The 22,366-nt window shown below is 36.7% G+C and overlaps 1 protein-coding gene across 1 annotated transcript; it reads right to left on the bottom strand.

Annotated features, from left to right (window-relative positions):
• Positions 1 to 10,603: 10,603 nt before the first annotated feature.
• LOC130469730 (uncharacterized) lies at positions 10,604 to 13,275 on the bottom strand. Its single transcript, XM_056839181.1, has 6 exons — positions 12,777 to 13,275; positions 12,614 to 12,694; positions 12,384 to 12,517; positions 11,423 to 11,695; positions 11,157 to 11,323; positions 10,604 to 10,904 (listed from the first exon to the last, which is right to left on the bottom strand). Exons 1-6 carry the CDS (start codon positions 13,273 to 13,275, stop codon positions 10,604 to 10,606), a joined length of 1,455 nt encoding a protein of 484 aa, XP_056695159.1.
• Positions 13,276 to 22,366: the final 9,091 nt, after the last annotated feature.

Raw genomic sequence — 22,366 nt, 5'->3', positions numbered from 1 at the left:
CTCATTAAGTTTTCAAAATAAAAAGAGAGCTAAATTGATCCTATTGTGCTTTCTGTTTTTTCCTTCGTCTAATTTCTATAGATATTTTTTGTAGTAGGACTGATATATGTGTTAGAGTTTTGCCGGGGGAAAATAGCGTTTTGAATAAAACTGACACTGAAAACATTTTATGTTTTATCCTTCTTGTAATAAGTTTTGCTGATCAACAACCGAAGCAAAGAAAATAAAAGATCGATCTAACAGCTTCAGTTATTGTCGTATGAGTAGATGCATATGTAAACCTGCCACTTAATAGGAAGGAGTATAGGACAGACAACCAGATAAGGGTGAAAACAGGTTATTAAGACCTATCCAAAATGCATTTAGGTTGGGAATTTTGGTCAACTAATACATTGGAATCACTGATCTTGGTAGCTTAAAAATGTTGATTTTTGTGCATACATGCTGATTTTTGTGCATATATGCATGCATGTACACATGGCACCTAACCTAATACATTATAGAGCCTTTATATACCTTAATTAATAGAAGGCTGACCTATTATCGTGCATCAAAAATTAACACCACCAACCACATGTATGGCCATATCTCCCTATAAAAAGCAAGCTCCCCCAGGTACTCTAGCTCACCCTCTCATTTATCCTCTAATTCAGGGTGAGAGTAAACCCAGTGTCCAGCAAAAATTCGAAACCTAAATGGCTTCTTGAATGGCAAGAAGACCCCTCCACCTAAAACCCCCAACCTAAATGTCCAGTGGGCTAAGAACCGGTTTTTCTGATGCACCACATGGTACAGAAGATCATACGAAGCACATCTTCAGTAACATATGTAATGCCTGGTTACCCACAGAAACACCAAGGCTACAACACATTCCTACCGTAATGCCAATACTAAGAAGCATGGCCGACTGTAATGCATATACTAATGTGGCATGCAGTTAAACTATTAGGCCATGCTTAGGTTTGTCGAAGGTGAAGGCGTATAAGACTAAGGATCAACACCGAGGATGTCCCGTTCACCTGGCTAGTCCCCAGACGCGACGACTTGATCATCACAAACTGTAAGTGGAGAAGCATTACATGAGCAGCAAAAGGCCAGCTCTGTTGTGGTTGCTGCACCACAGGGCAAGCTCAGGCAGCGTTAGGTTCAAATATGAGCTTGTTCTCGTTTTTAGTTGCTGCCCTGGATGTGACTGGTCCTCCCCGGGCACAGGCCTGACCAGACCGTGGGGCAAGCCTTGCCCTCCTAATGTGTGTAGAGCTACCTTCGATCCAATGTATTTACTTTTAGGATCATTAATAAAAGCAGTCTTAATATATGTCCTAAGCTTTCCTAAGGCATTAGCCTAAGATTTGTTTAGCTAATTTTATAGTTTCAACTACACTCTTTTAAATCTCGGATGCTTACCAGAACCAAGTCTGGATTAGCTAAACAACATCAACTTACTAAATAACAAAGTTTGCATTGGTCCCTTAAATGAAGTCAGAAAATACTGAATATGCAAGAAAAAGAAATACATGTCCAAGAAGGAACAAGCTAATGCTTCTTGAAGTTTCAGCACCACACCATAGTGTCCTTGTTATGCTAACCTATGCAAAGTGATCATCCACAATAATAAGTTTTAGTCTCATTAAATATAGTCTATTAGTTAGACTTAGACCACCTAATCTACCACTACCTACAACCAAAACCGATGCAAGCAGGCAGCAACCATAGCATTCGGCGTAGGAGTCATTGTACATACTCAGACAATAGAACAAAACACACACCAAATCGGTATAGGATACTCGGAGGGTACAGATCAGGCTTCACAATGAATAGCCAGAACTAAGATACATCTAAAACCAATAAGAATATATAAAGAACACAAAATCTGACTGCACGAGCAAGTAGGGAAAGCAAAAGAGAGTTTGTGTAAGACCCATCATAAGTTTCTGCCATGCAGTTGTATATGCATTGTTATGATTCCACGAGCGTAAAAGCATAAAAACCATTCTCACATAATATAACCGGGGATAAGATAAGAAATGAAGTGTGATGAAACAAAGAAAAACATAACCAATATAGGCACGACTGCAAATAGAACACCTTACGCACTCCCGTATAAGCTTGCGATTCAGCAAAGGCAAAGAAGAAGAAAAAAGTACGGCAATAACAACACAAGCGTATTTCTAAATGACTTTACTTTCATTAATCATTTAAATGCAAGGATACATTGTATACATTGTATAGGACAAGATGAACCAAGACTAGCCTAATGCCTTGATGACTACAAACTGGGACACACCATAACAGAATTGGTGTGCACTCTAATAGGCAACAGACCCTCGAATACCTAAACAACGGCTACAAATTAAAGACTAAAAGAACCTATTACAGGGAGGGTCCGCGGGTCACAAACTGTAAAGCCTTATACCATAACTACAGATCATTCTAGAGGTAAACCAGACTTTTGACGCTTGAACAAAAGCTCAAGCTCGGATGGAACTGAGAAAAAAATTGGGATATCAGACTTAGATGCCACAACAACAGATGGCTTTCGAAGAGGAAGCTTCATTTTACGCTTTTTCAGGGGCAATGGAGGTGAATCAAGGGAAGGGATCTGGAACATCGAGCCCCAAGGAGTTAAGCAGTCATCTTCTACAAGAAGCGGAGAGGGGCAAAGTTCTTCCTTGATCCTAAGCACACATTCCTTGGCAGTTAAGTAGCTTTCCTTTTGAAGATCACATAACATAGCATCGAATTTCAGATTAGAGGGCCCGTAGTTTGCATCAACAATCTCTAAGTTGCACACATCAACCAAGTAGTACACTACCTTCTTTGCAAGAGATTGCTTAGCATCAACAAGGGTGGGACAATGGTCACTGAAGATGCATCCAAAACCAACAACAGTGCTGCTTGGAGGTGATAATGTAAACCATGAAGTGAACTGGTCAGGGGCATGCTCGACAGTCTCAACAGTAGAGCTAAGAACTCCAGTTTGCCTGACAATTAGGCAGAGTATCGAGATAAAATCCACAGTTACATGCTTAAAACTCTCACAATCACCCTCACTGTCACTATCCTCAGGCATAGCAACCTTCTTTGTCCCCTTCTCCACAAACTCCAAGGAAGCCTTTTTAAGGAAATATAACTTAGAATATCTCTCACACATCCTCCTCCTCTCAGATGTTATATCTGTAACACGGACCTTGTACTTCTTCATAAGATCACGCACAGCTTTCTGTGCCTCCTTCTCACATGACTCCTCTAGTTTCCGAGCTTCCCCGCCAATATACACATAACAAATAGGGCCACATCCCGTCTTGACAACCACACATGCATTATTCTTATCAACATCTAGAAGTTGGAAGACCGGTTCAGGCAACTTGAGGCAGTCAGTAATCTGCCTCAACAAAGGGTAGAAGCAAATCACAACTTGCGTAGGTGTTGCAGACATGACCTGTACGGGTGAAGAAACTAATACAAGGTTAACCTTATAAGCTCAAAGGGAAGACATGCAGATATACGTAGTGCCTACGAAAGTGATAATCTTAGAATGACGATGTCGAAACCCTAACCAAGACCTAAGAGAAAGAGCCTGTAAACTACTCTGCCTAGAGTTGGCTTAATCGAAATCCTCAAAGATTTGGTTCTCCCATGCTGGAAAACGCAGCTACTATGAGTAAAACAATAAATGCACGTTGCATTCTCCGGTACACTAAACACATTAGCTTAAGCAAGACCAGTAAGCACCTCATAGGGCAAGGGTGCCTAAAAAATATGTGAAACTTCACCGGCAAAAGGAGTGTGACTTACAATAAGATTGAAGGACCTAAAACTACCCTGCCAAAAGAATACGTGAAACTTCACCAGCAATACCAATGAACCAAGATGGAAGCATGCACTTACACCTCGCCAACACAACCATCATATTATCCCATGACACTGAACACACAAATAGCGGGGACCTAATTTGGACACCCAACAGAACATGAATACGATGTACTAAAGCAGAAACAAAACCATCAGCTACACAACGTTGCATATGGTAGACAGTGGATAAGAAAGAAACACATAGGACAACAAACAAAGAAGGTTAAGGATGCTTAAGCGACCAACTAAACAGACTAATGGGAGATTACCTCGGAAATACGGAAGAATATCAAACAGAACATTATAGACGACCACAAAGCGAGGGAACTGCCAAAGTAAGAAACAATAATAATCAGGCAAGGTATAAAAGGCATCCAACAATTAAGTGGTTAAGTAAAGAGCTAAAGACCACATAACAGAGGGCAAGAGGAGCCAAGGGTAACACCATAACCCTAAATTAGTATTTTTAACCATACAACCATAATAGACAATAAAAGCGTATAGGACAGAGAAAATCCAAAATCAAAGTCTGAAATTCATCCAAGCAAAAGAAACAAAGGTATGGAAATAAATCAGAAACATGTAATCAGTTAATTATGGAAATGAACCCTATGAGTCAATTGTAAATTAAAAAGATATATTTCTTCCGTTCCGGAAATATCGCACAATTGTTGACTTTTACTCCTATAACCATTACTTTGACTCTTAATATCTCAAATCGTGTGCAAGTAAAAAATTATAAAAAAATTAATATTTAGAAAATATATATCGATACGAATCTAACATGACCCCACATGACTAACATTTCCTTACGTACGAATCACAAAAAAATGGCAAAAGTCGTAGTGTGAATAATGTAAAAAACAAATGGTGCGATATTTTCGGAACGGAGGAAGTATGTTAAAACTTAAAACCACAATGAGTCAATTGTAAATTCCACAGAAATATGGTACGACTCCCATTAGACCAACAACCGATCTTCAAGTCAAAACAGTTTTCGTATAATTATGGTGCAAACACCTGACAACTTATGTACTCCACGAGTAAATTGTATATTCAAAAGAACATGTCTGATTAGGGATAAGGATAAACTAAGTAAGGCAGCAGAAAACAAAGGTGCATGTAAACGAAACAAACGAAACAAGCACCAGTTTATATCAAGATCGGTAAGCAAATACTGTTAGGGAACCACAATATGGGAGGTATGTAGAACATCATAAGCAGAAATTTTTCAAAGAAGCATACAAACCCAAATGTTTAGATCCATAAATAGACTTTGAGTTATCAAAAAACATGGTCTGATTAGGGAATGAGCCTGTGGACACGATAATAAAATGAAAAGGAGACAGTAAACATAAAGATACATGGTATGCTATGCAAGTTTTTTCAAGGAAGCATATAAACCCACTTTTCTATATCCTAAACAGACTCCATGTTATCAAAAAGCAGGGTCTGATCAGGGAATAAGGTTAAACTAAGTAAGGAAGAAGTAAAAAAGGCGCGAGTAAACGAACCAAACGAAACAAGCACCGGTAAGGGTAAACTAAGTAAGGCAGCAGTAAAAAAGGGGCGAGTAAATGAAACAAACAAAACAAGCACCAAGTAATGTCAAGATCGGTAATCGAGTACTTTAGGGAATCAAAGTATGGGAGTTATGTTCAAGGGTTAAGTAGATCATACGGTAAAGTCATTAGAGTAAATCATGTCCATGGAATTCAGGTTAGTAGGTATGTTATAATTAGATGGAGGGAAGTAAGATTCCATACATATCAACATTAAGTGAGTGAGGAAAAACCCAAGTAACAGGGTACTACCTTTCTTGCTTCCTTTCTATAATGGACAAAGGGGAAAATAGAACAAGTGAAAACCTAATGAAACAAGAGTGACTAACCCACCTATATATACACTAGAGGTTAGGGCATAAACAAGGGTAAAAAACGAAGCCACATTTGGGCATGGGCCTTTAAAACAGAAGGCTCCTAACATAGCTGATACAAAGAAAAGCAAAACATAAAAAGAGGCATATTTCTTTGTCTAAAAGAACGAGAAAAACAGCAGGGAAAAGGACAGGTAGTACAATAAACACTGGTGAGAAAACTGTACTGCTCACCAGAAGATGAGGTCTACTCCATAGCCCTCAAACTGACTACACTGCCCTCCAATCTGAACCACAAGACCAACTTCGTTTAAAGGCCACCCAAACCCTAACACAATAAAGGTAAGGGAAGCAGGAATCATTGAAAGAATAAAAAAAACTAAAAATAATAATTAAGGCAAGAAGATAACACATGTTTCATAATCTCATTAACGTTAACACCTTATTAAGGCTAATCACAATTGCCCAAATAACAAGGTTATTGTCAATTTGAAGAACACAGTCAAGAACACTTACTGGAAAAAATTTAAAAATAAAAGAGGATTGCCCATTTTGTAGAACACAAACACAATCAAGAACACAAAGGAGGATTGCTCAATTTGAAGAGCAAAATAACAAACACAATCAAGAAAATAAATCAAAAAAGTCGGGGGAAAAGGACTGATATCAGGAATTAAAACAAAGGTGTCTGGCAAAATTGAGGAATAATAAACAAGAACTCATAAATCAAAATAAGAAAAACCACATATAAAGGCGCAAACAACTAATTGAAGAGGCGACTTACCGAGAAAATGGAGACGACCGAATCCAAAAAACAGAACCCCATATTTCAATCAGGCTCCCTATAGTACCTTCAATGCTTCTAAGCAAATAATTTTCCCGCAAGTGGGTTTTGCTTTAGAATCATCGAAGGTATTATTGAAAGCCCTTGCAACGAAGGTTACGAACGGTAGTTGAAGGAATGACATGGGAGATGAGAAGAGAGGGGAAAGGGTTAAGGAAACATAGAATGAAGAAGCAGCGCCATGGGAGAGATGAAGGAAGTGGGCGAAGCAACCAGAGAAGCTTGAATGAGAAAGAAGGGCGAAGAAACCCGAGGAAATTAGGGCGTGGCAATATGGGATGAGATCAATAAGAATAAGTAGAAGGGACGTGGCAGGATCTAGAGAGGAGAGCATACTTCGTAAAATAAAGGAGAACAAAGGGCATCATGGGAAATCCATTATTACATGAATAGTATCACATGTTCAAGCCTTTATATGTGTTATGATTTTCAGAAAACTTATGACCAGTTTGGTTTAACTAAGAGGGAGTACTATTCAAGTTATCTGACCTGAATTTATTAGACCTTATTAGAACTTAATCATAATAATAATTATTACTCCGTATAATAATAACATTGAAAAAAATTGATAAAATACATTGTGTGAATAGTGTAAAATTGCAACTAGTGCAATAAAAAAATAGAGGAAGAATTTATTGGTGTATTGTCTTGAAAAAAATTGTTGAACTAATCTTATCTACACTTATATTAACTTACTTGAACTTATTTTGTTGATGGTTATGGCGTTGGCGTAATGAAAGAAGTTTTGATAGAGCCCTGTCGATTCCGGCTGACCAGGTTAGTTTCATTCATGCTCGAATTGGTGAAATTACCCGAGCCATGGATAAAGAGGAAGCAATGACGAGTAGAACAAAGAAGGGGAAACGAGATACTCTCATCAGATGGGAACCCCCGAAACATGGGTGGGTAAGGTTGAATACTGATGGCGCCTCGAAAAGTAATCCAGGATAAGCTGGGGCAGGTGGAGTTATACGTGATAGTGGAGGTAACGTGCACGAAACCTTTTCCCTTAATTGTGGTACCTGCACTAGAGCTGAACTATTAGGGGTAATGATAGGTCTGCTCATAGCGCAGAATGGTGGTCATAAACATGTTGAAGTACAGGTTGATTATGAGGTCGTTGTTTGAATGTTGGGAGATGAATGTCCTTCAAACTCTACATATATTCATATCATTCGAAAGTGCAAAGAACTTGTGGCCTGTAGAGAGTGGGAAGTCGTTATCGGGCAGTGTTACCGTAAAGCTAACCGTGCAGCAGATTGACTTGCCAATTATGGGGTGCAGTTAGAGGAGAAGATGGTGATGATTAGGGCGGTCCCAAAGGACCTTTGTGTTGTTTTATTGGAGGACATCAGTGGAGTAGCTTGGCCAAGAATGGTTCCGGACAAGCATGGATTGGATTCTTCTTATTTTAGCTTCCTTCTTTTCTCTCGTAGTAGTAGCATTTTTCTTATTAGTTTGTTAGCTTTTTAATTTCTCTTTTTGGGCTTGCCCTCTTTCCACACCAAAAAAGAATTAACTTTTCCAGAACTTATTTTGTTGAAAATAGGTTGAAACAAACAAACCCTAAAAATAAAATATGAGTACTCCTACATTTTCTAATATTTATACAATGGACATCAGTCAATAACGTTGAAGTTTGACGGTTGAGTTTTTCCGATAAATTTCAATTTCCTCGATAAATCTCTATATCTCTGTCATGGTTGATGGTCTCCATTATCGTTTTATTAAAACAAATAAAGTGTTTATTTGCCCACTTGCACAATATAATATAAAGTTTAATAATTATGCATATATAAGTCTTCTAAACCTCTATGCCCATGCATCTTTTTGGAATATAAGAGATTGTCAGAGGTTTTTAAATCCCCTTATAAAATACTTTCTCAAATTAATAATAGTTGCATCACATTGACTTTTTACACTAGCTAGATATATATATGTTAACTGTGACAATTAATAATTTTAGTTACATATTAATAAAATTACAAAAATTAGATATTTTGAAAATATATATTGATATTAACCAATAACAATTCAACATAAAAAAATTATATTTACATTAAGTAATAAACATGGTTAATGTTAGTAATCGAATAGTATGAAAATCAATATGATGCATCTATTATGAAACTGGTGAAGTATCTATTGTACACTTATTAACCGTGTTAAATAAGGTTAGATGAAAAAAATATCAAGTAACCTATTTCTAAAATATCATTTCAAAGAAAAGTATATGAAGTACAATTTTTTCATTTATCAAAGCGACTACAAATCACATACTTCCCGTTATCTTTGTTTTATATATAACATTACATTTATATTATTCATAGTATAAATATAACGCGAGCACTTGCATTAAAAAATTAACACCTTGACACAAAAATAGCAGCTTAGTGTCAAGAGTCTACTATCCAACTAACTAGTTGATTCTACACAATTCTGTTTAATTACCCTGCTCAAATTACATTGAGAAATCTTAAGTCGTTAATCTTTGACATGAACATACCCACCACTCACACGACACTTTTACCACTTGTATATCGAATTGAAAAACAAAGTCTTGTCATTTTTCAGAGAAACTTTGAGTTAATCTCACTGATTGGGAAAAAATTTCAATCAAATGGCAATTTCGTAATGTTTTGTGGAAAATGACAAGTGGTATAATCTTAGTAGTTGATTGTATATTTATATTAGACTGTATAATAATAGTTGTTAATTGCATGCTACAAGTCGTTGACATATATTTTATATATATTAAGGTATTACTAAAATGCAATACAAAGTATGATTGATTTCTAAGTGATCATATATCAATAGAAGATTATTGTACATAAAATAGTATTTGTTGACTGCATATTATGTGCTCCTTCCGTATAGAATTAAGGGAAATTCTCTTTGTTAGACTATAATTTTGCAAATTCTTATTGGTAACAAAAGTTTTACCATTTTCTCTCAAATAGCATTAGTAATTTAGAATCTCTCCAATCTAACAGTATTTTAACAATCTCGATCAAAATACCTTTATTAAAGTTAATAATATATGGTTAACTCATTTAGAACAAAATAAGCTTAATTAGTGTTCAAATAATTGATTATGTCAATTTCAATAACAATACATAACACCTCCCATCAATAATTCAATCAAAAATCAGAATACCCACATCCCTTAAATAATTCGACACTTTTTCTCACCCATAATTCATAATTCTCACCCTTAAGAGCATAGCCAATGAATGACCAAAATATTTTGGTCAACAAATAAATAACTATTTTTTACTCTTTCAACTTAACTATGACCAAAGCCTATGACCAACAATGCCCAAATACCCCCAATGGTTGCCCAATTTATTTTGGTCATCATTTTATCTCTCTTACTTTTATTCTACCCCCACCATAATTCTCTCTCTTCTATTACATCATTTAACTTAAAATGATTATTAATAAATGCATTAAGTATCTTAAACCTTATTCTTAATTAAATTATGACTTATAATTAAATACTAATTAACATTAGATAATTATTTAATTAAAAGTTAACAAAGAAAATATTGTTTAAAACGAAATTACATTAAATAAGATATGAATACAATCATACGTGAACACGTCTTAAGGATACGACAATACATATGATAAACATAACATAATTTATAGAAATTAAGCATAATGACTAAAGACAAATATGATTATAGTTACGATATCAAGTCTGTTACTCCCTGTTATTATCCCCCTCCTTATTATTACCCCCATATTTGAGCCATAAATGTTCTACCAGATCTGACTTGAGGGCTATATGCATAACTTCGTCACGAACTCGAACTCTATTAGACATGTAAGTATCCAAATTTTCTATCCTCTCAGCATCGTTGTGAAATTGAAATGGTTCTCCATTATTTCTTCGGGTGGGATGAAGGTTGTTCCACGGCTTGGTCATACTCAATTGGGTCCTTATAATTTAAATAGGTATCTCGTTCATCTTCAACAATCATGTTATGTATAATAACACAAGCTATCATAATTTTTCCAAGCATTTATGTATTATGAGCTAGAGCAGGTTGACGAATTATTGCAAAACGAGCTTGAAGTATCCCAAATGCACGTTCCACATCCTTTCGTCGACTTTCTTGTAATTTGGAAAAAAGGCCCTCCTTTTCATTTTTGGGGAGGGTTATCATGGGAATGAATGCCGCCCATTTTGGGTATATACCATCAATGAGATAATATCCCATATTGTATTGGCGGCCATTCACGACATAGTTAATAGGTGGTGCACGACCTTCAAAAACATCTGTAAATAATGGAGATCTATCAAGAACATTGATATCATTACACCTACCTGGCGTTCCAAAGAAAGCATGTCAGATCCAAAGGTCTTGCGATGCTACAACTTCTAAAATCAATGTTGGCTTATTAGCTCTTCCAGAGAACAACCCTTTCAATCTAAGAGGACAATTTTTCCATTGCCAATGCATACAATCACTGGAACCCATCATGCCTGGAAATCCTCTTGCTTCTCCGATTTGTAAAAGTCTTGTTGTATCCGCTTCCGTTGGCCTTCTTAGGTATTAATCACTAAAGTAATACAAAATTCCTTCAACAAAATGTTGTAAGGAATCTCGCGCAAGAGATGCGTTAATCCGTAAGTAGTCTTCAACACTATCATCAGCGGTACCATACACTAGCAACCTCATAGCCGCAGTACATTTTAGCAATGATGATGCACCGAGTCTACCGGTAGCATCAGGATGTTGCTAAAAAAACTCATGGCGTTCTTCTAAAGTTTGCGTTATACGGAGAAACACATGCTTTTTCATGCAAAATATCCGACGAAATAAAGATGGGGGGAACACCGGTTGGTCAGCAAAGTAGTCATTCCACAAACGGTCGTTTCTATCATCATGATTCCTCTGTACAAGGACCCTTGGTGCTCTTGGAACTTGATTATCCGTTTGAAAAAATTCAAATGGATTATTCGCCACCATGAACTCATCCATCATTCGATCAACTACACGATTCGCTTGTCTGCGTCTTTCACAACGTCGGTTATAATCATTAATAGATTGTTGGTTACTATTATCAGAATTGTTGGAAGAGGTGGAAGAAGAATTTGAAGAATTGGTACTCTAGTTTGAGGACTTCTTTCCATTCAAGCAAGCCAATTGAAGTGAAAAATTTTATATCGAAATTAAAAGATACTACGTAGGAGATTGAAGATATAAAAGATATTAAGGATGAGTGAAGTGAAACTGAAATGTTTTCACTCAATTTATAGAACAATATTGAAGCTATCTAATTCAATAATGAGCATTATGAATACAACAATTTACTGCAAAAATTGATTGATGTGATAAATGGTAGCAGTGATACTTCACTTCATATGGGTCATGTAATGAAGGTGCAGTGATACTTCACTTCATCAGTGTCATTATTACCCAACATTGTCATAGCAATAAGTCACAGTGATAAGTCTTGTCACTCATAATAATGGAGTACTTTTATTAGGAACAATAATAGAGCTATGATATAAATTTTCAAACAATAATAATTTAATTTAAACATCAGGATTTAGAAATTAACATTAGAATATTAAACATAAATAACTAACAACCATTAAAACGTTAAGAATAAATAACTTAAACATTAAGTAAATATTACACTAGTTTCATGGGAATAATATCCTCACTAAATTGTTATGGAGTTCTTGATCTTCTTCTGACAAGTACGGTTTGGCTTCAAGTATCTTGAATAACTCCATATTGATTTTTCGTTGCTTTAGTGCTTCTTTCTCTCTTTCCAATTGAGCCTTTTCACCTCTCTTTCTCTTTCATATTTCAATTTTTCTCTTTCCATTTCAGTTTCAGATTGTCTTGTAATGTTCATGTTTTTCACAACATCTAACCATTGTTGAAATGACTCTGAAGGCACATTCATCACTTTGTTCTTACCTTTATTTTTGTTAGATCAATCACTTAAGGGGAAACCAAAACACCCAATATCACCATTGGTTGGTGTATTCGTTTTTGTTGAAGACGAGTAGTTACCAGCTTCATTGACATGTGATCTCTTTGAGTTGTTTCCTTGGTTTGATGTATTTTTCTTACATGTATCGACAATATTTTCAACTGGCTCCCATCCAGAAGCATTTTTCAAAATATCTCAAGCATGCTTGTCATGAAATACCTTAGAGGTATTTTTTTGTATTGCCAGCCCTATATATTTTATGTGCTAGCTTCATTTCATCGTTATCACATTCACCACTTGCCCTCCTTTCTACCGCACTTGCATATGCTCCGGAAAATTTGGCGCATGAAGCTGCTATCCTTTTCCATCGACTTCTTAGTTGCTCTAAGTTTCTGACCTTCAACAATTCACTCTTTGTAGCCCCTTCAGCACCTTCATTATATAACTTTTCTTTATATAATCTAACATTATCAAACATTTTTTCAATTTTACCCCCAAAATTCAGCCCCCTTTTGTTTGGTGTTAGTTTACTTATTACAACAACCTCAAGCCAAGCCTTCACAAGGACCTCGTCTTCAGCATGCGACCAAAATCTTCTAGAAGATGAATTGACTCCTCCTTCATTTTCTGCAACATCATCATCATCATCATCAGCATCATCATCGTCAATGTTGTCTTCCGATATCGCGGTTTCTCTGTATGAATTATTGAAATTCGGAAGAACGTTTTCACCTTGTGACATTTGAAAATGTTGTGACATGGGAAATGTTGTTTCATCTTGTGAAATTTGATAATTCCCATAATTTGAAAATTCTTATTGTGATCTAGCTTGGAGCAGTTGGTGAGAAAGAGCTCGGATTGGAGAAATTGAGATTTATTGATCCTTAATTTGAAAATTGTGGAAAATTTTATGAGGTTGAGACCTCTTGAGAGTTTAGATCAATTGGATAACTAGCCAAATTAGGTGTAAATTTTGGATTATTTTGGAGTTGTGAAGAATTTTTGGATGTGGGGGGATTTTTTTTGCCTACTAGATTTTTTGTTATTCATCTTCAACTTTTTTTTTCTTGTTTGGATTGGAATGGACTGAAGTATATAGATTGGAAGATTTGGGTAAAAAAAAAGTTTTGTAAAAGTAACTCAATATTGGTCTAATTTTATAGAGGAAGAAAAAATAAAGCCGCTGTTATAAATTTTGTAATATTTTACTTTGTAGTTTTTGAGATATTGTCGTTTAAAATAATTCCAACGTTAGTAATTTAGATAAATCTCATACATTGATTCAATCCATCTTCACCGTTGGTTTTTGTTTGATAATACCGAATATGACCGTTACCTACAAAAAATCAAAGCAGTAATAAAGTTTTGTAAGATTTTTTGATTTTTTGATTTTTTTCCTCCAAAAAGCATGGTTTGGGTCGTGGGGACGACCGGATCACCAAACCCTCTCTCCCTATTTCATCTGTTTCTTTATTTTTTATAATATTTTTTGCTTTTCAACCCTCACACCACGCAACAGAACTGCCCACACCCTAATAATTCATGACAATACTATTTCAATCAAATTAATTCCCACCTCCCTTAATTAATCGGACACTTTTTCAACCATAATAATCTATAAGTACCTTTCGATTTGTCATCAGATTATTTACATGGGTTAAAATTGATGCACTTGTGTATATTAAGCAAAATCCATGGCAACATCATGTCAAATTGTTAACATATTGACGTATATTCCAATCAATTAGAGAAGTTAGCATGTCCCCTGTATCTGGTGTAAAGGCGGCGTTTATAATTTCTTTGGGTCAACTGGACGTGATTTGAAGAGAAGTAAATCGACGCCAAAGAAACAAATTACCTTATGAAAGTTAAAAGTCCACCGTTCGCATCCACAATTGGGATTGAGATTTCAAAGAAACTTGGAGGTTTATGGTTTTCTAATGAATAATGATCGTGAAGCTGCTTAGGAGAATTGATAGTAAACGTAGGTTCATTTAGTAATTTTACCATACTTAACCATAGTTAGTAGTATATTAATCAATTAGGTCGAAAATATTAAAATAATGTTATATTAGAGAGATTCTAAATTACTAATGCTAATTTAGAGAAAGTGACAAAGTTGTCACCAATGAGAATTTGCAAAAGTATAATGTTACCAAAGAGAATTTCCCTAGAATTAATTGGTACACTTTTCATAATCGGCCGTATTTTATTAATTAGTGCATTTTTCATTCATGGATAGTTCCCTTCGTTTATACTTTATTTCTTACCTCAAGGACCACTAATAATATTTTATCATTTATTCCTTGTTTTCCTTTCCTTTAAATACTTTAATACCTCCACTATATTTTATTACAATGGTTTATTCTCCATTTACCTCACTTATATCTTACGAAATAGTTTAATAAAATCAACTCACCTCCATTAAATTTCGTGCCAATAAAAGTGCACCAATTTATCTATACTAATATATTAAAAGGCGTTTGTAAGAAAGTATACAATGCCACGTGGCGCCCTCCTCTTTCAATTTGACACATGACATTACGTGTCATCCAATGTTATTCAAAAATTACAAATACAAGGATTCGAACCCATGACTTGGTGATTGAAACCACTAATGACTTATCCACTTGGCTATGCAAATTTACGTGTTATATTTTGCAAACGATATATAATAAAGTGATAGTAAAGAAAGAAAAATGATTTTAATAAAAATAGAAGTTAATTATGATTTGTTTTTATTTATTTTTTACAGAAAAATAGGCATAGTTACAATTATTCAAGTGATGACTCGGCCTTCGGGGCATCGCCCGAGCCCAAAATCTAGTTTCTTGTCTATACCTAGAAAAATCATACATGATGCTATGACATATTGAAGGAAATAATGCCCTTGGTCCAAGTATGCATTCAATGTTAAGTCTAATAAATGCGGTTCAGTATTAATTAACAAGTTAATAATTCAGTGAGATCAAGTGAGCTGAATGCCTAGCTAGAGGCCGCTTCAGTTCAAGTGGAATTAATGATATTAATCCACAGCTTACTCTTGACTGAACCCGTAGGGTCACACAAATAGTACGTAAACGAATCAAGTATTTAATGGCATTAAATACTCCATCTATGGATATTCGGAATCGACAGATCTTGGTTTCAGTGGGAGCTAAGATCGTCACAGGCAAGAAATGAATACTCCGGAAACGATGATATTGCCGGAAACGGAAATATGGATCGTATCGGAAATATAAATATTATCCAAGTCGTAGATGTTGCCGGAAACGGAAACATGGTACGTATCGGAAAATATTATCGGAAATGGAAATATTGCCGGAATCGGAAATATTGCCGGAAACGGAAATATTGTCAGAATCGGAAATATTATCGGAAACGGAAATATTAAATATTTGTTCGAAACGGAAAATAAATTCCGGAATCGGAAATATTGAATATTGTTCGTATCGGAAATGAATTCCGGAATCGGGAAATTAATCGGAAGCGTATCGTACGAATTAGCATCGGACGAGGCCTGCCAGACGAAGGCCCAGCACGAAGCCGGGCCATCGCCCAGCAAGCCAGCGCGCCACAAACGCACCAGCCAAGGCTGCGCCAGGCCCACCGCAAGGAAGGCCCAGCGCGCGCCAAGGCTGCGGCAGCGTGTGGGCTTGCGGCAGTGGGCTGCGAGCTCGCGGGCTGCGCGCGCGCGCATGGCGCCCCTCGTGGGCTGCTGTGCGTGCGTGTGTGTTTGTGTGCTACTCGAATCCTAATGCTATCGGGATTTGTCATATGATTAAATCTAATCCTAAAAGATTTAGTTTATTTAATTAGAGTCCTAGTAGGATTATAATTAAATAAATTAGTATCCTAATAGGATTCCAAATCCTTTTCCATAACTCTATAAATAGGTGCCTAGGGTCACATATTTACATCGAGCATTCAAGTATTCAAAGTGAGTTTTTGAGAGCAAAATTCAGTCATACAATTGCCTATAAAGTGCCGAAAATTCTAAGTACCTTAGGGGCGATTCTAGTTGGTCAATCTTAAGGCGGATCCGGACGTGCTGTGGACTATCTACGGAGGGACGACACTTGGAGTCCTAAAGACTTGTTCTTGTTCGGTTTCGGGCGCAGCTAGGGAGGGCACGCAACAAAGAGTATGCATCTAAACTATGCTAAATGATTATGTGTAAATAATATGTTTTCCTCGCTTTATGGTTTTTCCGCATGATTTATGAATTGTCATATGTATCATAACCTAACAGTGGTATCACGAGCCTCTTATTATTTTCATAATCTAAATTTCATGAACATGGTTAAATATTACAAATTTGCAAGAATTAAAAGGGGTGATTAATTTTCGTAATTGTTAATTAATTGCAAATTGCGTTTATTTAATTATACGTACGCAGTTTTTCGGCAGTTTCTTCATTACTCATCCAAATCGAGTGATTTTTGTGTCAATTCCGCATGTAAAAGGCATTCTAAAATTTTGACAAAAATAATCTTTTTCTGCCGAACCCAGAATTCTCAAATTCGAAGCCTAACTATGACTTTTCGGAGGTTTTAGTTTTTCGAATGCAAAATTTCGTAAATTTAAGATGTTAAATTAAATATTTGCGATTCTTGTTGATAAATCTTGAATTTTTGATTAACCTACTGTATATGTTTAACAAGTTTGAATGCCTAGCCTTGTTAATTATGCAATCTAATTTGTAATTATGATTAATTTGTTGAAAATTAGAATAATTTAGAATTAATTTGATTTTCATAATTAATTATAATTTAATTAGATACCTATGATTAAAAACCACCTTAAAAATTGTAAATTTATGATAAATTTTAAATTTTTATGACCTAGGCTTGAATCCATGTTAATCGGAAATCAATTGAATAATAAATTTTCGATTTTTCGCCCTAAAATTATGAAATTAATATTATTTATTAATTTGTCATTAATTTTAAATATAAATTTTTTAAATTTTATGCGATTCGCTCATATAACTTGCACGCACAAAGCAAAGGACGCTACGTGTTACCCTTAAGGGGTGTTGTATAGTGCGGGCATGTGACGACGAGCAAGGGAGCTCGTCGCCCATGCGGCACGAATGCAATGAGCAAGGCCATGGTGCACGAGCACAAGGCAGCAGCCCTGCCTTGTGTCGTGGGCTGTGAGCAATGAACGAATGGGCGAGGGCGAAAGCAAGGCACAGCAGTCGCGTGTGGGCAGCAAGCGAGCTGCGCCACAACGCGCACTGCCTCGCGCAAAGCGCGCGGAGCCTCGCGCGCAGCGAGCGCAAGATCGCGTGCCACGAGTGCTACGCCCAGCGTCGATGCCTCGTGCAGCGAGCGCTGGCTCGCACAAAGCGAGCGCTGGCAAGCGCGCGCAGCGAGCGCTGGCCCGCATAAAGCGAGCGCTGGCGAGCGCGCGCAGCGAGCGCTGTCTCGCATGAAGCGAGCGCTGGCGAGCGAACGCAGCGAGCGATGGCTCGCGTGCATCGAGCGCTGGCGCGCGCGCATCGAGCTCTGGCGGGCGCGCAGCGAGCACCAGCTCGCGTGGCGCCTTACGAAGGATAGCAGCAGCAGCGATGCGACGCAGCGCATGGGCTGCGCGCACATGGCCAGCGATGGCTGTGTGCGTGTGGCCCATGGGCGTACGTTGCGTGGGGTTGTTGCGTTGCGATTAGATCGTTTTGAAATTTTAATTTGAAATTTTCAGTTTACGTAATTTTAATTAATTTTAAAATTAATAATTTAAATTATTTTCTTGGATTTTAATTTTGAATATTGTAATTATAATAAATTTTATTTATTCTAATTATTTTACTAAAATTAAAATCATGAATTAATTTAAATACGACTGAAATTAAATTAAACTTTTTGGATTCAATTATAAATTTATATGAGCTTTAAATTTTAATTAAATTTGTATGTTTCCGGTTAGACTAGAAATACATTTTTATGTTTAAAATTAGTAAAGCATATGAATTTATTGGTTTAAGTGGGAGCCCTTTTAGTCATAAACTCTTGATTAGGTCTACAAATCCTTAAGGTTAAAACAACTTGATTAGAATTAATAAGGACTGAATAATTGGTAGATTATTGGTGCCCTTGATTAATTGCTGCAAATGTTTACGTGATGCATTATGTGTTTTACTAACCAGCTATGTGGGCCATTCATGATAATGAATGGGTGAATGGTATATATTGTATATGTACTGTTTTGCAGGTTATGAAGTGACTAGTATGGCCCAAATAGGATAGAAAATATGGTCTGCGTACCATTAATTTGAATGTAATTGGTCTAAAGTACCAAAGTTTTTTTTTTAATTCAAATATGGTCTGCGTACCATCAAATAGTTGTAATTAGTTTTAATTATAGCTTATTCTAATTGAAGAAAATGGTGCCTCCCACGGAGATTTTCAAGACGGACTTTGAAGTTAAAGCTTCAAGATGAAGTCGGGCCATACTAGATCACATTTATCTTATGCATGTTTTAAGTTATTTATTGCTTTTAAATATGTCTTAAAATGCATGAGATCAAAAGCTTGATTATGTTGCATGATTAAGGATTTTAGTTCACTTAAAATCTAACCAACATAGTAAGAGCCTTAAGTTCCAAACTTAAAAATTGAGTTAAAAGGTGCCATGCCAAAATATACACTTGCTTGGATATCATTTACATCAATCTAGTAATAGTTTTCGCTCAGCGAGGTGTTACTTATTGGTCCTAAAGGGGCAAGGTACACAAATAATTGTGAGTACATGTTAGTTTTGGTGAAACTCAACGATATAAGTAAGGAGTCCTTTTATGTCGTGGCAAAATCGATAGGTTTACCTAATAAGTTCTTAGACGTACCTATCAACCAAGAATAGTTTCTAGACTATTAGCAAAAGGCTTTTGCTTACCTAAGATGTTTTAGGATTAAGTCGACAAACTGTGCTTAGTTCTTCAATGATTTTAGGATCTTGGAATCATTTTATTCACACCTGCCGGAACACATAACTTGAATAAAATGCTTAATGAACATTGAATTATGCATGTATGCTAGAATTTAAGTTTATTAAGAGAAACTGTGAATGGTTATTTATTTGTTTATTCTTTTCAATTGTAGTTTTAAATATGGCAAACAACAATTCATTCAACATTCGATCAATTCTCGAAAAGGAGAAGTTGAACGGGAAAAACTTCCTTGACTGGCAAAGGAACTTGCAAATAGTTCTTATGCAGGAAGAAAAGGAGTATGTCCTAGAAGAGGCGATGCCCGAAGCCGCAGGCGACGGGGTCACTCAGGCAGCCCTCAATCGTTGGATTGATGCCAACAAGGATGTGAAATGTCTAATGCTCGCCACCATGAGTGCGGATCTGCAGAAAACGTTCATCAACTCAGATGCTTTCACAATCATCAGTGAGTTGAAGAACATGTTCCAAGATCTGGCTCGAGTCGAAAGATTCGAGACTCATAGGAAAATTCTTGAGACCAAGCTTAAGAAAGGCGAGCCCGTAAGTCCACATGTTCTCAAAATGATTGGACTCATTGAGAATATGAGTCGGCTGGATCAGCAATTTTCTCAGGAAATGGCTATAGACACCATCCTCTATTCTCTTCATAGCGGGTATGATCAGTTCAAACTGAACTACAGTATGAATAGTCTGGACAAAACGCTCACTGAGCTTCACGGTATGCTGAAGACCGCTGAAAAGACGCTCAAAAGTGATAAGCAGGATGTGCTTATGGTGCGTGGGGGCAAGTTCAAGAAATCTGGAAAGAAGAGGAATGCTAAGAAAGGTGGCAACAAGGCCAGCCCAACTAAGCAAACTGGCGCCAAATCTGTAAAGAGGAAGGTCAGTCAACCCACTTCTGAATCCGAATGCTTCTACTGCAAGAAGAAGGGGCATTGGAAGAGAGATTGCTTGAAGCTAAAGGAAGATTAGAAGAACGAAACAGTCGTTCCATCTTCAGGTATTTTCGTTATAGACTGTATACTTGCTAATTCAACTTCTTGGGTATTAGATACAGGTTGTGGCTCACACTTATGTTCCAATCCACAGGGACTAAGAAGAAGTAGAAAGTTAAGCAAGGGTGAAGTCGACCTACGAGTGGGAAATGGAGCACGGATTGCTGCATTAGCTGTAGGAACTTACTATTTGTCGTTGCCCTCCGGGCTAGTTTTGGAACTGGAAGAATGTTTCCATGTTCCAAGTCTTACTAAAAACATCATTTCAGTTTCTTGCTTAGATGCTAAGGGATTTTCCTTTTTAATAAAAGACAATAGTTGTTCGTTTTATTTTAAAGAGATGTTTTATGGATCTGCTAGATTAGTCAATGGGCTTTATTTATTAGATCACGACAAACAAGTATATAACATAAATACCAAAAAGGCCAAAAAGGATGATTCAGATCTCACCTATCTGTGGCATTGTCGATTAGGCCATATAAACTTGAAACGCTTAGAAAGACTTCAAAAGGAAGGAATTCTAGAACCATTTGACTTAGAGGATTATGGTAAATGCGAATCATGTTTACTTGGCAAAATGACAAAGCAACCTTTCTCCAAAGTTGGAGAAAGAGCAAATGAACTATTGGGTTTAATCCATACAGATGTATGTGGACCAATGAGTACAAATGCTAGAGGTGGTTTCAGCTACTTTATCACTTTCACTGATGACTTCAGTAGATATGGTTATGTCTACCTAATGAAGCATAAGTCTGAATCCTTTGACAAATTCAAGGAATTTCAGAGTGAAGTAGAGAATCAATTAGGCAAGAAGATTAAGGCACTGCGGTCTGATAGAGGCGGTGAATATCTGAGCTATGAATTTGATGACCATCTGAAAGAATGTGGAATTCTATCAGAATTGACTCCTCCTGGAACACCACAATGGAACGGTGTGTCGGACCGGAGGAACAGAACCTTGCTAGACATGGTCAGGTCAATGATGGGTCAGGCCAAACTTCCATTAGAATTTTGGAGACATGCACTAAATACAGCTGCACTCACTATAAATAGAGCTCCGTCTAAAGCTGTTGAAAAGACTCCATATGAATTATGGTTTGGAAAGCCTCCAAATGTGTCTTTTCTGAAGATTTGGGGATGTGAAGTATACGTCAAACGATTAATTTCAGACAAACTTCATCCAAAATCTGACAAATGTATCCTTGTGGGCTATCCAAAGGAAACAAAGGGGTATTACTTCTACAATACATCTGAGAACAAGGTGTTTGTTGCTCGAGATGGTGTCTTTTTGGAGAAAGATCACATTTCCAAAATGACAAGTGGGAGAAAAGTAGACCTCGAAGAAATTCGAGTCGAACAACAAACTCTAGAGAATGCTCAAGATGACATTCAGGATGAAACTCAGAGATCTTTAGAAGAATCTGGTGAGAATCATGGTCAATCTAGAAATGTTACCCCGCGTAGATCGCAAAGATATAGATCTCAACCGGAAAGGTACTTAGGTATTTTGACAAACGAGAGCTATGACGTTCTATTACTTGAAAGTGATGAACCTGCGACTTACAAACAAGCTATGACGAGCCCTAGCTCCAAGCAATGGCAAGAAGCCATGCAATCTGAATTAGACTCCATGTCTGAAAACCAAGTATGGGATTTGGTCGATTTGCCAGATGGCTACCAAGCCATTGGAAGCAAATGGGTTTTCAAACTGAAAAAGGACAAGGATGGGAAACTTGAAGTTTTCAAAGCTAGATTGGTTGCAAAAGGTTACAGGCAAGTCCACGGTGTGGATTACGATGAAACATTTTCACCAGTTGCAATGCTAAAGTCTATTCGGATAATGTTAGCAATCGCTGCACATTACGATTACGAAATATGGCAGATGG

The sequence above is a fragment of the Spinacia oleracea genome, chromosome 3 (genome assembly GCF_020520425.1).
Source record: "Spinacia oleracea cultivar Varoflay chromosome 3, BTI_SOV_V1, whole genome shotgun sequence".
In the NCBI taxonomy this organism is placed as follows: Eukaryota; Viridiplantae; Streptophyta; class Magnoliopsida; order Caryophyllales; family Amaranthaceae; genus Spinacia; species Spinacia oleracea.
This window is presented reverse-complemented; position numbering and strand designations above follow the sequence as displayed.